The 17403-nt window shown below is 42.5% G+C and overlaps 1 protein-coding gene across 1 annotated transcript in view; it reads left to right on the top strand.

Moving 5' to 3' along the window:
• LOC134398325 (lysocardiolipin acyltransferase 1-like) overlaps window positions 1–17403 on the top strand; it is a 98726-nt gene that overhangs the window by 52143 nt on the left and 29180 nt on the right. Inside the window, exon 4 of the mRNA XM_063125604.1 lies at window positions 9217–9363. Within this exon, the coding sequence (XP_062981674.1) occupies window positions 9217–9363 (147 nt within the window). The remainder of the gene's footprint in view (window positions 1–9216; window positions 9364–17403) is intronic.

The following is a 17403-nucleotide window of genomic DNA, read 5'->3' as shown; positions in this document are numbered from 1 at the left end:
TGATAAATATCCCCAAATGATAAATAAAAGCCTTTAAGCATATAGTCTCTTTCTAATTCATCAAGCCTAAAAGAGTTTGTTTTTGAAATATGTGTTAAAACATTACTCCCTTCAAATTTGATTCAAATTCAATTGTGTTGTCTTGTTTCCGTCTAGTAAGGCTCTTAAATAAGAACAGCCCTGCTGGATCAAACCAAAGTCTCACATTTCGTTTTCCACCATGGCCAACCAGATGCCTCCATGAAGTCCACAAGAAAGGACAAGAAGGCATCAGCTCTCTCCCAACACAACTCCTCAGCACCTTATATTCAGTGGCATGTTGAAGTGGGAGATAGGTGGGCTAGATAGGTGTTTGGTCTAATCCAACAGAGCTTTTCTCCTGCATTAATGTTAATTTTGAAGATGGCTGTTGTCTTATTCCTTCACCATAAAATCAGGGGTTGGTAACACGTAGTTCAGGGCTCCCTGCTGCTATGCCACTAAAATTTCCAGTGGCAGCTTGGCCTGATTAGCCTCCTGTAGCAGTTTTCCGCCAAAACTCATTGAAAAATTGCAAAGGTTTTTACTGTCACCATGACAGGGGGTGAAAATGGCCCCTGGACACCACCCAAAAGTTGCCCCCATGATATAAGCTGTGGGCCAAAGAAGCACACAATTAGTTCAGCAATCCCAAAAATGGCTTGGGTTTGTGTTACTTGAACAGCAGCCCCTCATGGCACACTGCTTTTGAAAGTGAGGGCATTTGAAAAACCCTTTGTGTGATATGTCACGGACAAGGAACCTGCTGTTCAAAGAAAGCATGTTGGGTACATCCAGAGTGCTTCGGTAGGCCTGCTTTGGCTTTTTTTTTTCCTATTGAAAAGCAGACTCCTCCTATGCCATATCCCAAACTGCTTATGAAAATCCTGTCAGTATCAAAAGTCGTTTGTCATGTAATACATGGGACAGCTATTCAAGAACAGAAGCCCAAAATACCTTGAGGCATCCAGAACTATTTGCGTTGTGTGCACCTAAACTGACTTTTTAGCCTTGAATCAATATGTTTAATTGAACAAAATATTTTGTAGGAAAATATTCGTTAGAATTTTCTAGTATGGGTTTGAAACTGTTAAGGCTTAAAAAAAATACAAACAAACAGAGATACAAAATCTCTGGAAGTCTTAAAACCATGGGAAGAAAATGCTTTTATTTTGCCTGCCTCAGTTTTTATGCTACAAATAAGGGGTGGGGCCCTCACTGTCTACAATTGCAGAGTCATAATTTATGAAAGCCTTCTGTGTTTCCTTTGGTTATAATTGTTAAGGCTTTTTCAATTCATATGTGTGCGTTCTGTTCTTGTCATAATTAATGAACGTTTTACTTCGATTCGCAACTGTAAAGGTTCTTTCCAACTGCACGCGTATTTAACTCGTGGCACTACACTGTGTAACAAGTCCTAATGTGATGTAGCCATTGGATATTCAGGCATATTATTATCGTCTGAGGTGGAAGTTAATGTTATTATACTCACACTGATTTATTCAAGGACTGTTTTCCTTTTGATCTGCCCCATATTGTCTAGCATATTCCATACTAGAAAATATCCGATATACAGTCCTGTTAGCACAGATTGGATAGTATAGACCCAGTGTTTTCCTACAGGATCCATTCCTTGTTTGTTGCCTCAGTTTTTACTCAAGCACAACCTTGCTTCAGTATTTCACAGAATGTATTGCATTCAATATTCTGTTGCATCTTTCTAAGAGATTACTGTTCAGTTATCAAAATATGGGCTTCAGAAAATGCACAACCACTTGCTAATCTACTTTTGCTTTGATTGCTCAACTGATGTTATCAGAAGCCACATTCTTCTGAGATAGTTCTAAGAATACTTTCTAAGATACAGGATTCTTTGTACACACTGAAATAAAATTTCAGATCCATTCTATTCAGTATGTGCTCATTCAAGCTTCCTATTTTTCGGGGGGAAATGCAATAGCAGAAATAGTCCAATCATGTCTGTAATATTAGATCGTCTTTGCTTTTTCACCAATTAACTTGTGGGATGTGTGATACAGTTCACTTACCACTCAATCAGTTGGTATAATAAGAATAAAGAAACTATATTGGAAAATATTTGTCTTTTCTCTCTATTGTTTCAAGTCTTAAAACTTGAATAACCCATGGTGGCTCCTACCAGTAATAAGCAAAACTCAGCAAGGAAGACTTTGTATTCTCTAAGAAACCACCTATCGTTATTGTGGTTCATGGAGAGCAGCCCCTTTATATGCAACTCGAAATCCCTCTCTACCATCACATTGGAATTATTCTAGATGAACGCTTTCAGTTTTGCAAAGGCCTAGCCTCAGACAGATCTGCTAAACTTCGAGTCTCATTTTCAGAGGATTATGTCCTTCTTGATCTAAACAGCGGTGGTGGTGAGAAGAGCTTTGGGCATGGAAAGAAGGATGCTGCAACAATTTAGAATGCAGGTGTTTGAGAGATATGTCTTCGGTGACGACACCCCAAGAGGACAGAGTTAAACACCAGGCATTCTGGGATCAAGGGCATATGAAGTTGGGTTATACCAAAGCATCAGCTGCCCAGTGCTTCTCCAGCTTCAGTCAATAGGTCATTCTTGCATGCACAAGAATGGTGTTCAATGTGTGTTTGGAGTTAGGGAAGGAGTCTGTTATTGACCCTTTGCACCCTTATCCTAAGGCCAACAGAGCTTGTTACCCTAATTAAGATTTATAGAAAAGGGATTTCCTTTTGCTTTTAGAAGCATGTGAGGTAGAGCTGTTCAGATCTGACCCATTTCCTGTACAGGTTGCTGCATGAATGTATTTTCCAGATATAAATGAACCCATTGTATAGAAACCCAGCAGTTAATACACTTGTTGCATTGTACATCAGACCATGTCAGTAATCTGAAAAAGCATAAATTAATGGGTTGGATCCAGACATGGTCATACTTCGAGTGGACCTATTAAAATCAATGGGACTGTTAGTCGTATATAACTTAAGTCCCATTAATTTCAGTATGTCTGTTCTATGTATGACTGAGGCCTTAGCTAGACCTAAGGTTTATCCCGGGATCGTCCCTGTTCATGTAAATGACACACAGGGGATCCAGGGAGCAGGCAGGGATGACCCCGGGACGATCCCGGGATAAACCTTAGGTCTAGCTAAGGCCTGAGTCTGGAGCTAGCCCTATATCTCAAAAATGCAACTTAAGAAGTTATTCAAGGTGGAAGGCTGTGACAGGAGAGTTTTCTCATGACCTTCCAGGGTTTGTTCTTTCCTGAGGGCTACTTCCATTGCGATCCTTTGATATGGTCAAGTCCTCTTAGCAGAATATTTTTGCATATTGAGTTGGGTTTCTGGACTTCCTTACATATCTGACTAGCGAAGATATCATGATATGACTTTACTACATTAAAAAAAAGGCACAGTTAGACTTTGGACTATTTTTCCAAGTTACACATAATATCTAGGCCGTAGAAGGGTCAAGTCCATGACTCTTCAGAGGGAGGCCACTTCCTACTTCGTAACAGATAGTATTTTAATCAAAGGGTCAAAGGTGTTTTTTTTTGTCAAGCACAGGCCCTTGTAATCTAAACTTTGCATAAATAGATCGTTGGTTTGCTTTGTGGATTGTAGGCAATGGGCTCTTTAAGTGAGAGTCTACGCCACAGTGACATCTGATGTCTTCCAGCAATTTCATCAAGAGCTGTCAGACTTAATTGCTTTAGAGTTATTTATATTATGAGTTAGCTTTGGGAGCACAAGCTGGAAAGTGTTCTCTGTAGTGTTATCACTCTTGCAGACTTGTTTACACCAGAAAGATGCATACCAGATTTTTTTTTATGTATGAACTTTAACCTTGCTCTAAATTTATGCTGAGAAGGGGGAATGAAATGACTTTTAGATAAATAAGCAGCTTGGTTAGCTGTAACTGTTTGTAATCCTGTAAAGGAATTTTGTTTTAATTTGATGTTTAAGTCTCAGTCTAGATAGGATGACAATCTAGATCAACGTTTTGTTTCAAAGAGGACTCATCCAGCTTCCCATACATCAATACAATCCAGTTCAGTGTGTCAAAATGTTATTTATTTAATTACTATTTATATAATACCCAGTAACCAAGTTATCTGCACAGTTTAAAACAGAAAAAATCACTAAAAACAAAAGCTCTATATAATTGTACTTGCTAAGCAAGTGTGCCAGAAGATTCAAGCAAGCCACCTACTAAATAGTCCCAGAAAAGTTTTATTCATATGGAGTTAAGGGAGAAAAATATACCATTTATCCAAGATCGTAAACCCATTCTGCCAACATTCCCAGCCTTCCATCTTTAAAGCTGTTAGATACATGTTATTTTAGATGCAAAGTAACATACCAACTGACTAAATACCGCAAGATTAGGGCCCAGTTCAGATATAATCCTAAATCATGATTTAGGTAGTCTTCCTAACCTTGGGTCCCAGATGTTGACTGCAAATCCCATCATTCCCAGCCAACAACCAATGATCAGGAATGATTTAAGGGAGTTGTAGTCCAACAACATTTGGGGTCCCAAGATTGGGAAAGGCTGATTTAGCATTCTGGGAACAAGCTTTCATAGGACTCTTCCTTGTTTCTTAGAACACCTATTCCACAGTGGCATTTCCGAAACATTATTTTACAGTTCACTTCAGACATTAATAATGGAGCTTCCTTAATGCTTATCTAACCACTTTCAGCTCTTAAAAGCTTGATTGGTTGGAAGCTTCCAATTCAAATCATAGTTGAGCTACCATCTGTGTGGCCTTGAGCCGTCCACTGTCTCAGATTTAGTGTCTCCCCTGCCCCAGTGTGTAATACGGGATAAGAATACTCATAATAATTTTTGAGACTATTTGTATAAAGCACCTTAGCAAGCTATACATAGAATTCACATAGTAGTTTGTGCTTCTTTAGAAAAACCTGACTGAAACTAGGATCAACATGTGATTTTGTGTTGGAACAAGCCTTATCTTTTCGCCTGGCTTGTCTCCATTATAAGGATGCGTAAATTCTAAACGCTAGATTGTGTACACTAGCAAAACTGGAAGATATGGTATACCCTTACATTTTACGTTGAAATGTGTTACGAATACGATTTTGCATAGTATTGAATGGTACTCTAACTGTAAAACAGTTAAAATAGTTGAGGATTAAAGCTTGACTTTAGTTAGTCATTTGCCATAATACAGACTTGTTTTTAATTTTGGAAATATGTGTTGTAATTGTATCCAGTGAAATTTACGTCACTCTCTTTTTTAAAAAAAAAAAAAAAAGAGAGGGCAAAACCCATCTATTAAGTGCATAGAGCTGTTTCTTATGACATGAGCTTTTGTAGGTTACAGTCCTCTTTATCAGTTGTATAGTCAGATTATCCAACCTTTGGGGGCTTGTAGGCACATTTGGAATTTTGAAGAAGTGTCATAGACTGTCACAAAATGGCTGCCATGGGGGGGTGCCCATTCACAAAATGGCTGCTGTGGTGGGTGTAAACAATCATAAAACACCTCTTTATCAAAAAGGCAAACTGGAGAGGCTAAAAGACAAGTAACTTGCCCAAGTTCCTGGATATGTGGCAAAGACAGGGACTAGAGATGTGAAGGCCTGGACCACCCCCACCACCCCCGTTTTCCCCCAAAGCCTTTTTTTTGTTTTGTTTTTTTTCCGAAAAATGGGGGGGGGGTAAATAAAAAATGGATTATGGAATGTTTTATGTTAGCATGATGAATAAAATGTTTAAGACAAGATGTTCATATACTTACTTCTTCAAATGATTTCTAAAACCTATGTACAGTATCAGATTATTACAATTGCTGTGCATTGAGAACAAGCAAGTCCTAGGTTGCACACTGAAACTTCAACTCTCACATGAAAGAGCAAGATGCATATCTGCCTCTAGGGGGCATTGCCATTGAAGCAGAGACTGAAATTGACAGTGATAGTTATAGCTCAGAAAATGAGTCTGATTAAATTTCATGCATACTCATTGAATCTTGGTTCCCCCCCCCCCCCGCACTTGTCTCAGTTGTTTTTATAGGAATGGGTGCCTTATGTCAGCTTGGCACTGTGGAGGACTAGCGGAGACATAAATAATTTTCTTTGTTACTAATGTTGATAGTTTCTCCTCCTTCTGTTGTTGTTGTTTTTTAATTGTTTTTTGCCTGTTCCTCATACATTGGCAAAACGAAAGAGGTTCCTTATAGTTCAGGAGCTTGTAGCTCCATTTGTTTCCTCCAGAAAAAATAAAAAATTTAGTAAATTCAATTGGTAATAATTGCTTGAATATACTGTACTTTTAATACACCAAATATGATAATTTTATGCCAAACCAACTTGTACATAATTAAATTTTATGTTCCTAAAGTAACAAAGTGACTTTCAATCTGTAAAAAGTGCTAATACTGCATTTTTTCCAATTTTCCAAAAAAAATCATTTTTTCCAAACCCCCCACAGAAAAAAACACGTTTTTTTCCATTGCTTCAAAATTTTAAGAAATTTTACATCTCTAATCACATTATGTGCCCCCCAAATCTGCTCTAGAGCATCCCCCAAGCCCCCAGAGCCACGGAGGCATTGGGCTTCAGCAGCTCCCGGTCGATGGTGCTCAAGATCCGGACGTAATAGTTGGAGCCTGTGGTAGAACCAACAATGGGGAGGGATGCAAGAAGTTGCAGGTAGAGGGGGAATTAATTGTGTTTGGGAAATAAAGATGGCAAGTGGCTGGAGAACAGCCCCTCAATTTGAAGAAGTCCCAGACACACAGAAAAACAATTTCAATTTGAAAGTTAAATAAAACAAAAGGTATCAGTAGGGCACTTCACAGGCACAGGGGAGGTGTCTGTGAGCATAGTGATGTCCACAGGCATCATGTTGGTTCCCACCTCATTACAGGATTGGTGGCATAGTTTGCAGACTAAAGATACTTCAGTGACCTGGTTCGCATGTAACAACAACCTAGTTATGGGTTCAGTATATGTTGTCGTTGAATCGTTGGTTGTCGTTAAACCCATAGTTAAAGCATAGTGCAGGGTTTGCACATAATGTGGAAGAGAAGAGAAGCAATTTGGATTGGGGCCATCAAGATAATGGCTTTAACCTTTTGCCATTAAAAAAATACTTCACCCAACAGCATCTGAAGCTCCTTTTTTTAAAAAATATGATTTTTATTTTTCAAAACTTCCAAATCTGAAGCTCCTGTTGGCACCATAGGGGAAAATATGGTGCTTAAACAGATTCTGTGAACTATACAGAAACTTTTGCCTGGTTTGCACAACCCAAAGTATGGGTTGTTGAATTGTGAGTTGTTGTTGTTGAATCATGGATTGTGTGTTGAGAAGGAAATGGTATATTAAGTGCTTTTCTTGGTTATTTTGATCTGTTATTAACTACAGGAAACAGGTAAACATTAGGGTTGTTCTTCAGTTCATCTGATAAGTTCATTGTAGTGCTCCTGTAATTTTGAAGAACCTAATAAATAGCTTCTCGTGCTGTCTTGCAAAGCATGTGATAAATAGAACATGAAGAAAATAGCTTTGGATGACTCTAAATCTCAAGATTAAGAACCACCTTTTGTGAATTGATTGGCCTAGTAAGTAAATGTACGGAGAGATACATTAAATATCACAAGCTATTAATTAACTTTTCAAAACATGCTGTTTTGTATACATGCAACTTCAAAGTGGTGACTCACTTTCTCTACCTAATGGTGGTGTGATTTACATCGGTCCTGACCCAAAGAATCCCGGAGCTAGTACAGTAGGTTTAAAGGGCTTACCAACTTACTTTCCCCTCAAATTACCATCCTGATTTGCAAACTGCCACTGAAACTGAAGAGTCTTTTCAAAAAGCCATTTGTAATAGGGTAAGCTGTTCAAAAGGGCGGGGGTGGGCATTCTACTGGGCCAATGCAAACTTCTTGCACTGAGATTTACAATTGCACTCGCTAGAGTACATCTATTAATCTCATGAGAGCCTTTACCCTTCCCTGAAGTCTAAAGAAGGGCAGAGGGCTCTCCCTGGTGTCATGCTGGGCCTCTTGAGGCCCTCAGAATTCGGCAGTGTATCCCTGTGCTTCCCGACTGTTTGCAAAGCGAATGTGACAGGGAAGAGCCTTGTGCCTCCCTCCTCTCTCAGTGTCTATGGGGAGGGGAGAGGTTGGAGCTCCCACCCTTCCCTGCAGTGTGGAGGGGAAGGGTGAGGGATCCACTCCTTACAATTTCTCTAGCATTGAAGCTCTCCCAGGTGTTTCCAAAGTGAGTATGACAAGGACAATCCCACCCCACTCAGAACTTGGCAGGAGAACAAGGGATCTCATCCTGATGAGAGTTTGGATCTTTAAGTACCCCTCCTGAAATCATATGGTCTCTCAGGACATAGGCTCACTCTCTAAATTATGGAATGTGGAGCCAGAGTTATGCCTCTCCAGCATAACTTAATGAAAAGAGTAGTAAATACAGCTTGAGGATCCTTTAGTGACTACCTAGAAGGGAGACCTTTTGTAGTTTTGCCTTCTCTCCCACAACTAGGGTAATAGCTGGGGAAGCGGTATTGCTCAAAGTCTCTTCCAAGCAGCTGTCAAGAGTGCAGCAACTCTGCCCTATATATTGAATCTGGCAACACGTGTGACGTGCCTGAAAATGATCGGAAAAACGAAGTGGTGTGCGTTTCAAGGCCTATTGCTTTACAGTGTAAAGTTTACACCAGTGAGCAATTGAATTTGCAAGTTGAAATGAGCTGGCAAGATACTTGAGTTTCAATTATGATATTATGATATTGATCTGATGCTTCAAAAATATGTGTTCGAAAAGCTAAAAACCAATTAAATGGAAACTTCCCCTCTGTAGTCTTATAAGGTTCTAAATATCTGATGTTTTAGCTGATGCTTTTAATATCGGACACAACCCAGGTTCTGACTGCTGCTCTACACATTTGGTTTAAAATTACAATAAATAAATAAAAATTACACAATTTCTGCTTTTCATCAAGCCCTTTAAAGGGGTGTCTCATACTGTTAGTGTTAGATCATACACTCTTTTCAGTGTAACCATATTCTGGGCAAAGCCTTTTCCTAAAAAATAAGTCGTTTTCATACAAAAAAGGGGGGAGAGTTAATTGGGGCACCTAAGTTACAGACAGCATCAAGAAAAACAGTTCATGTTGCATGTTTAAAAGCTTCGTTAAATTTGTTCTAGGTTGGGCCATGCAGGTTGCTGCCTTCATTTTCGTTCAGGGAAAATGGGAAGAAGACAGAAATCATTTTGAAAATATGCTGGATTACTTCTGCGACATTCATCAACCGCTGCAGCTTCTCTTCTTTCCTGAAGGAATTGATCTCACAGGTATCTTAAATCAGTTGTGTCCCTCACCTACTACCTTAATGTGGGAGAAAATGTCATATGTCATTTTAAAAAATATACGGTTTTTAAAAGCATGTTCTGTCTGTCATGTATAGCAAGGCTTAGTATACATTTTATTATAGGAAATGCATTTTACCTTTTTTGAAAAAAATAATCTTTCAAAGACATGGTGTATGAGATTTCTGTCCACTTTTACAAGTGCATTTCATAGAATCATTGAATAGTAGAGTTGGAAGGGGCCTAAAAGGCCAACGAGTCCAACCCCCTGCTCAGTGCAGGAATCCACCTTAAAGCATCCCTGACACATGTTTGTGTCTTGATGCGTCTTGAATGCCTCTAGTGTGGGAGAGCCCCATAACTTCCCTAGGTAACTGGTTCCATTGTTGTACTTCTCTAACAGGCAGGAAGTTTTTCCTGATGTCCAGACAGAATCTGGCTTCCTGTAACTTGAGCCCATTATTCCATGTCCTGTACTCTGGGAGGATCTAGAAGAGATCCTGGCCCTCCTCTATGTGACAGCCTTTTAAGTATTTGAAGAATGCTATCATGTCTCCCCTCAATCTTGGATCTGTAAATCAAATGAAAAAGATGTATTGGCTACAATGTATATTTAATTTTAAAAGTAGTTTTCTACACCAAATATGCCGGCCATTCTTGGATTGACATTTGCCAGTGCCTCCCATGTGGAGTGACATTAAGAGGAACAAATTGCAAATTTGGTCATTAGTTGCTGCTCCTTTGTGGTGGCTGAAAAGTAGGGGTGTGATCCGCTCCGATTAGGAGCGTAGAAGCAGTAGCGGATTGGCCTGCTCCGCCTTACCCTAGAAGCAAGGTGAAGAGAAGCGGCCATTTTTCGGAGCTCCGAGTTCAGGCGGAGCGCTCCGATCGCCATCTTGAAAACATTTCGCCATAGGATTGCATTGCGGCAAATAATCGCGCATAACTGCGTTGTTTTTGAAGCTATCGTTCTGGAAATTCTTGTGCTCAGAGAGTCGTGGATGGGGGTCATTTTGAGACCACTCTCACCTCTCTGCGTTGTCCGGGTCGCGTGCTATATTTTTTTGAAAATAGGGTCAACCGCGCGGCTCAAACAGCGTTTTCGACTTTTCGCCCATAGGATTGCATTGCGGAAAAGAATCGGGGATAACTGGGGGGGGGGTTAAGCTATCGTTCTGAAAATTCTTGTGCACGGAGAGTCGTGGATGGGGGTCATTTTGAGACTACTCTCAACTTTCTGCGTCCTGTGGTTCACGTGCAATATTTTGTTAAAAATCGGGGTTTGGGTTTTTTTTAATTTATTTTTTTATTTTTTTGGAAGCGACGACAGGCACATTCAACTCCCAATCCTGATGAGAATTGATCTCCTGAGAAAGCATCCTCCTCCAATCCCAGCGTTGGAGGGGGGACTAAGGCAGACCCACCCTCAGAACTTTCTGTTTTGTGTCTCTTTGTGGGTTGTCGTTCGTGGAGGGAACACTTAGTTAGTTAGTGCTCCTGCTTTGGACTTTGGAGATAGATTAGGATAGGTTTAGTTTGGCGTGTGTGTGTGTTTGTTTGCTTCTTTCTGACTTATAGCTTAGTTTGCCCTGTGTTTTCCCCTTACTTTGATTTAATATAAACTTTATTTGTAAATTTTGGAGTGTGTGTTTGGGTTGGTTGGGTTGGTTGGGTTGGTTGCCCCCCCCCTTCCCTGTATTAAAGCCTGACTGTTCTGCTTTTGTGAAAGCTTTCTTTTGAAAGCATACGCACACTTCTTGTCCCATTTCCCTACATTTATATTCTTAAACATATTTTATTATATTCTTTTACATAGTCTATTAGTATATATTCTCATACATATTATTATTAGTATTCATATTTTGTTCTTCTTATAGTAGTGGTTGGTTCTTTTCCCCCCTCCCCTCTCTTAAATCCTGATTGTGTTTCCTTCTATCTTCTATATACCAAAATATACCAAAAAAAAATTATTCTCTTTTTCTTCTCTGTGTAACTTGGACGGAGTGTGCTGCTTTTGTGAAGTTGAACAGGCAGCCACAGATTGAGCATTTTGGGGAAAGCATACACACACTTCTTGTCCCATTTCCCTATTCTTAAACATATTATTATATTCTTTTACATAGTCTTAGTAGTATATTAGTATATATTTGCATACATATTATTAGTAGTATTCATATTTTGTTCTTCTTATAGTAGTGGTTGGTTCTTTTCCCCCCTCCCCTCTCTTAAATCCTGATTGTGTTTCCTTCTATCTTCTATACCAAAAAATACCAAAATATACCAAAAAAAATTTATTCTCTTTTTCTTCTCTGTGTAACTTGGACTGAGTGTGCTGCTTTTGTGAAGTTCAACAGGCAGCCACAGATTGAGCATTTTGGGGAAAGCATACACACACTTCTTGTCCCATTTCCCTACATTTATTAGTAATATTCTTAAACATATTATTATATTCTTTTAGATATTCTTAGTAGTATATATATATTAGTATATTCTCATACATATTAGTAGTAGTATAATATTTTATTCTTCTTGTCCCATTTCCCTACATTTAAACATATTATATTCTTCTTATACATATTCTTAGTAGTACCTTATACATAGTATTAGTAGTATTAATATTTTATTAGTCATCATGAAAAGAGGAAGCAGGCGTGCTGAAAGCAGCAAGGCTCAGGCTGGCAGCAGTAAGCAGGCTGCCTCTCCTCCTGTGAAAATCAAACGGGCAACTCCTTGGCTGACTGCTCCAAAACAGAAGCAGGACAAGCAGCAGGCAGAGCCACTCTCTTCTGCAACTTGTGCCCGGCGTTCTCTTTTTGAGGGTGGGAATGGGAAAAGTGCCCGTTTGCAAGAGGAACATGGCAGCAGTGCCATTAGAGGAGGAGGAGTATCCCCAACTCCTTCATTCTCCTTTCAGCCCATGAGCCCGCTGATGGACCTAGTCGAGGTCCTCAGCACAGTGGAGGGGGGGAGGAGGAGGAGGCGGTGGGCCTCCAGGATGTGGGGGCTGAGGAGGAGCAGCAGCAGGCCGAGGCTCTCTCCCCAGTCTCATCCCACACCCCTGTTTCTGTGGCAACACCAGAGAGCTCAGGCGGGCAATTGGTTGTGTCACCACGGAAACGAAAGACAAGCATCGTGTGGGACCACTTTGAGTTGGGAGCGGATCCCCGCTTTGCTGTCTGTCGCCACTGCAAACTCAGCCTAAGCAGGGGTTCATCGACAGGGCATTATGGAACCAGCAGCATGAAGATGCATCTTCATAGGCAGCACCAGTCGGTCTTGATGGGGAAAGAGGCGGGCAAGGCGACTGGTTCCAGGGGAAAGCCGAAGGCGGCGGCTGCTGCTGCTGCTGCTGCTGGCACTTCCAGTCTCAGCTCTCCATCTCCCATCCCCACAAGGGTTAGGCAGGCAACCCTGCCGGAAATGGGGTGGGGGAAGTATGGAACCACAAGATGGCGTTTTCCAACGCCCTCCCAGATCACCACGTCAATCGGTGAGATGGTGGCGTTGGACGACCAGCCATTCAGCCTCATCAACAATGCAGGCTTCAAGAGGCTGATGGCGCTTGTGGTGCCATGCTATAAGCTGCCGTGTCGCACCACCCTGAGCAGGCGGGTGGTGCCTTCGCTGTACCGTTCCTGCAGGGAGTTAGTGCTGGGTCGTCTGTGCCAGGCAGAGGCACGGATGGTGCACTTCACCTCGGACATTTGGTCCAGCGAGGGCGGAGTGCACGCTTACCTGTCCCTGACGGCACACTGGTGGGCAGCCGTGGGGCAGGAAGGATCCAGCACTACAAGGACTGGCAAGGAGGGCTACTGCTGGGCCCTCCTCCACACGCAAGTGATGGACCAGTCCCACACGGCAGGGGAGATTACGGAGGCCATGAACCGCATGGTGGATGGGTGGCTAGCTGGGCAGAAGTAGGGATGTGCTCCGCTCCGATTAGGAGCGTAGAAGCAGTAGCGGATTGGCCTGCTCCGCCTTACCCAGAGGCGGAGTAGGAGCGGACCGCGGACCCCCTAGAAGCAAGGCGAAGAGAAGCGACCATTTTTCGGAGCTCCGAGTTCAGTCGGAGCGCTCCGGTCGCCATCTTGAAAACATTTCGCCATAGGATTGCATTGCGGCAAATAATCGCGCATAACTACGTTGTTTTTGAAGCTATCGTTCTGGAAATTCTTGTGCACAGAGAGTCGTGGATGGGGGTCATTTTGAGACCACTCTCACCTCTCTGCGTGCTGTGGTTCACGTGCAATATTTTTTTAAAAATCGGGTCAACCGCGGGGCTCAAACTGCGTTTCGGCTTTTCGCCCATAGGATTGCATTGAGGGAAAGAATCGGGGATAACTGGGGGGGGGTTTAAGCTATCGTTCTGAAAATTCTTGTGCACAGAGAGTCGTGGATGGGGGTCATTTTGAGACCACTCTCAACTTTCTGCGTGCTGTGGTTCACGTGCAATATTTTTTTAAAAATCGGGTCAACCGCAGGGCTCAAACGGCGTTTCGGCTTTTCGCCCATAGGATTGCATTGAGGGAAAGAATCGGGGATAACTGGGGGGGGGTTTAAGCTATCGTTCTGAAAATTCTTGTGCACAGAGAGTCGTGGATGGGGGTCATTTTGAGACCACTCTCAACTTTCTGCGTGCTGTGGTTCACGTGCAATATTTTTTTAAAAATCGGGGTTTGGGTTTTTTTTTTTTATTATTATTATTTTTTTGGAAGCGATGACAGGCACATTCAACTCCCAATCCTGATGAGAATTCATCTCCTCAGAAAGCATCCTCCTCCAATCCCAGCGTTGGAGGGGGGACTAAGGCAGACCCACCCTGAGAACTTTCTGTTTTGTGTCTCTTTGTGGGTTGGCGTTCGTGGAGGGAACACTTACTTAGCTAGTGCTCCTGCTTTGGAGATAGATTAATTTAATATAGGTTTAGTTTGGCGCGTGTGTGTGTTTGTTTGCTTCTTTCTGACTTGTAGCTTAGTTTGCCCTGTGTTTTCCCCTTACTTTGATTTAATATAAACTTTATTTTTGAATTTTGGAGTGTGTGGTTGGGTTGGTTGCCCCCCCCTTCCCTGTATTAAAGCCTGACTGTTCTGCTTTTGTGAAAGCTTTCTTTTGAAAGCATACACACACTTTTTGTCCCATTTCCCTACATTTATATTCTTAAACATATTTTATTATATTCTTTCACATAGTCCATTAGTATATATTCTCATACATATTATATTAGTATTCATATTTTGTTCTTCTTATAGTAGTGGTTGGTTCTTTTTCCCCCTCCCCTCTCTTAAATCCTGATTGTGTTTCCTTCTATCTTCTATATACCAAATATACCAAAAAAATTGGATTCTCTTTTTCTTCTCTGTGTAACTTCGACGGAGTGGGCTGCTTTTGTCAAGTTCAACAGGCAGCCACAGATTGAGCATTTTGGGGAAAGCATACGCACACCATTTCCCTATTCTTAAACATATTATTATTATATTCTTTGACATAGTCTTAGTAGTCTATTAGTATACATTCTCATACATATTAGTAGTAGTATTCATATTTTGTTCTTCTTATAGTAGTGGTTGTCCCATTTCTTGTCCCATTTCCCTACATTTATTAGTAATATTCTAAAACATATTATTATATTCTTGTAGATATTCTTAGTAGTATATTCTCATACATATTAGTAGTAGTATATTTTATTGTTCTTGTCCCATTTCCCTACATTTAAACATATTATATTCTTCTTATACATATTCTTAGTAGTACCTTATACATAGTATTAGTAGTATTAATATTTTGTTAGTCATCATGAAAAGAGAAAGCAGGCGTGCTGAAAGCAGCAAGGCTCAGTCTGCCAGCAGGGCTTCCTCTCCTCCTGTGAAACTCAAACGGGCAACTCCTTGGCTGACTGCTCCAAAACAGAAGCAGGACAAGCAGCAGGCAGAGCCACTCTCTTCTGCAACTTGTGCCCGGCGTTCTCTTTTTGAGGGTGGGAATGGGAAAAGTGCCCGTTTGCAAGAGGCACGTGGCAGCAGTGCCATTAGAGGAGGAGGAGTATCCCCAACTCCTTCATTCTCCTTTCAGCCCACGAGCCCGCTGATGGACCTAGACGAGGTCCTCAGCACAGTGGAGGGGGGGGAGGAGGAGGAGGCGGTGGGCCTCCAGGATGTGGGGGCTGAGGAGGAGCAGCAGCAGGCCGAGGCTCTCTCCCCAGTCTCATCCCACACCCCTGTTTCTGTGGCAACACCAGAGAGCTCAGGCGGGCAATTGGTGGTGTCACCACAGAAACGAAAGACAAGCATCGTGTGGGACCACTTTGAGTTGGGAGCGGATCCCCGCTTTGCTGTCTGTCGCCACTGCAAACTCAGCCTAAGCAGGGGTTCATCGACAGGGCATTATGGAACCAGCAGCATGAAGATGCATCTTCATAGGCAGCACCAGGCGATCTTGCTGGGGAAAGAGGCGGGCAAGGCGACTGGTTCCAGGGGAAAGCCGAAGGCTGCTGCTGGCACTGCCACTCTAAGCTCTCCATCTCCCATCCCCACAAGGGTTAGGCAGGCAACCCTGCAGGACATGGGGTGGGGGAAGTATTGACCCACAAGATGGCGTTTTCCAATGCCCACCCAGGGTGCTACTGTGTTGGGGCATCTGCCGGGACTGACTCCTCCCCAATACTAGATCTATGACATGTCACTCTGCCTGCCCCTCTGCTAGCCTGTCCTCCTCGGTGACCGACTCGCTGGGATGGTTTGCGTTTGCAATGCGTGACTAACTGCAATGCTGGCTTAGAAACCAGCCATCACTTCCTTGTGCCCCCAGAAATGCCCGCAGCCTGCCTGCCTGCCTGCCCGCCTCCCCCGGGGTGCTGCTGTGGTGGGGCATCTGCCAGGACTGACTCCTCGCCTACTCTGCCTGCCTCTCTGCCCGCCTGGTGCCTGGTTTGCTCCCAATCGTCCTCCTCTGTGCCCCTCAAGGCGTAACTGCTGGCTTAGAAAGAAACAACCAGCCATCTTTGCCTCACTTTGCGCCCACTTATGGGTTGGTTTGCTATGCGTTAGTGCTCAAGCCATCCTTGCGGCACTACAATGCATGCTGCCTGCCTGCTTTCCATTGATGGTGCTATATAAATAAATAATAATAATAATAATAATTCTCCCCTTCCCGCCTTGCAGCGATGGTGTATGTGTCTTGCTTTGACTAAGGGGAGAAGTCCTTCCTGCGCTCACTTAGACTTTATCAAATTCAATAATCCCTTTTTCAAATGTGCCAGAAGATTTAGGGTTATCTCGTGGCATGTTGGGATTGCCTTGGAACTGGCCCCATTGAGCTGTCTGCAATTGCAACTTTAAATCCCTGACATACTGGAGTGTTCAAATTTCAAAAGTTCCCCTAACATCAGGGGATGATGGGATTGCCTTGAAACTTGGTGTCCATGGGGACACATGGGTAAGCTGTCATGGGACCAAAGGATAGGTTTCTAACGTGCAAATTGACGTAGTTGTAGAATGGGACTTGATTTGGGGTGAGTTAAAAAGTTTAAGCCGCGCCAAAAATCAGGGGATGATGGGATTTGCTTGCAACTTGGCGTGCATGTGGACACATGGATAAGCTCTCCTGGTGCCGAGTTTGAGGTTTCTAACATGCAAATTGACGGAGCTATCCCAAGGGGTGTGAATGGGGTGCCCGATTTTCATAAATTCCCCAAAAATCAGGGGATGATGGGATTGCCTTGAAACTTGGCGTGCATGTGGACACGTGGATAAGCTATCATGGTGCTGAGTTTGAGGTTTCTAACGTGCAAATTGACGTAGTTGTAGAATGGGACAATTTGGGGTGAGTTAAGCCATGCCAAAAATCAGGGGATGATGGGATTTGCTTGCAACTTGGCGTGCATGTGGACACATGGATAAGCTCTCCTGGTGCCGAGTTTGAGGTTTCTAACATGCAAATTGACGGAGCTATCCCAAGGGGTGTGAATGGGGTGCCCGATTTTCATAAATTCCCCAAAAATCAGGGGATGATGGGATTGCCTTGAAACTT

The sequence above is a fragment of the Elgaria multicarinata genome, chromosome 4, assembly GCF_023053635.1.
Source record: "Elgaria multicarinata webbii isolate HBS135686 ecotype San Diego chromosome 4, rElgMul1.1.pri, whole genome shotgun sequence".
Lineage (NCBI taxonomy): Eukaryota > Metazoa > Chordata > Lepidosauria > Squamata > Anguidae > Elgaria > Elgaria multicarinata.
The sequence above is the reverse complement of the archived record's forward strand: the minus strand, read 5'-3'. Positions and strand labels throughout refer to the sequence as shown.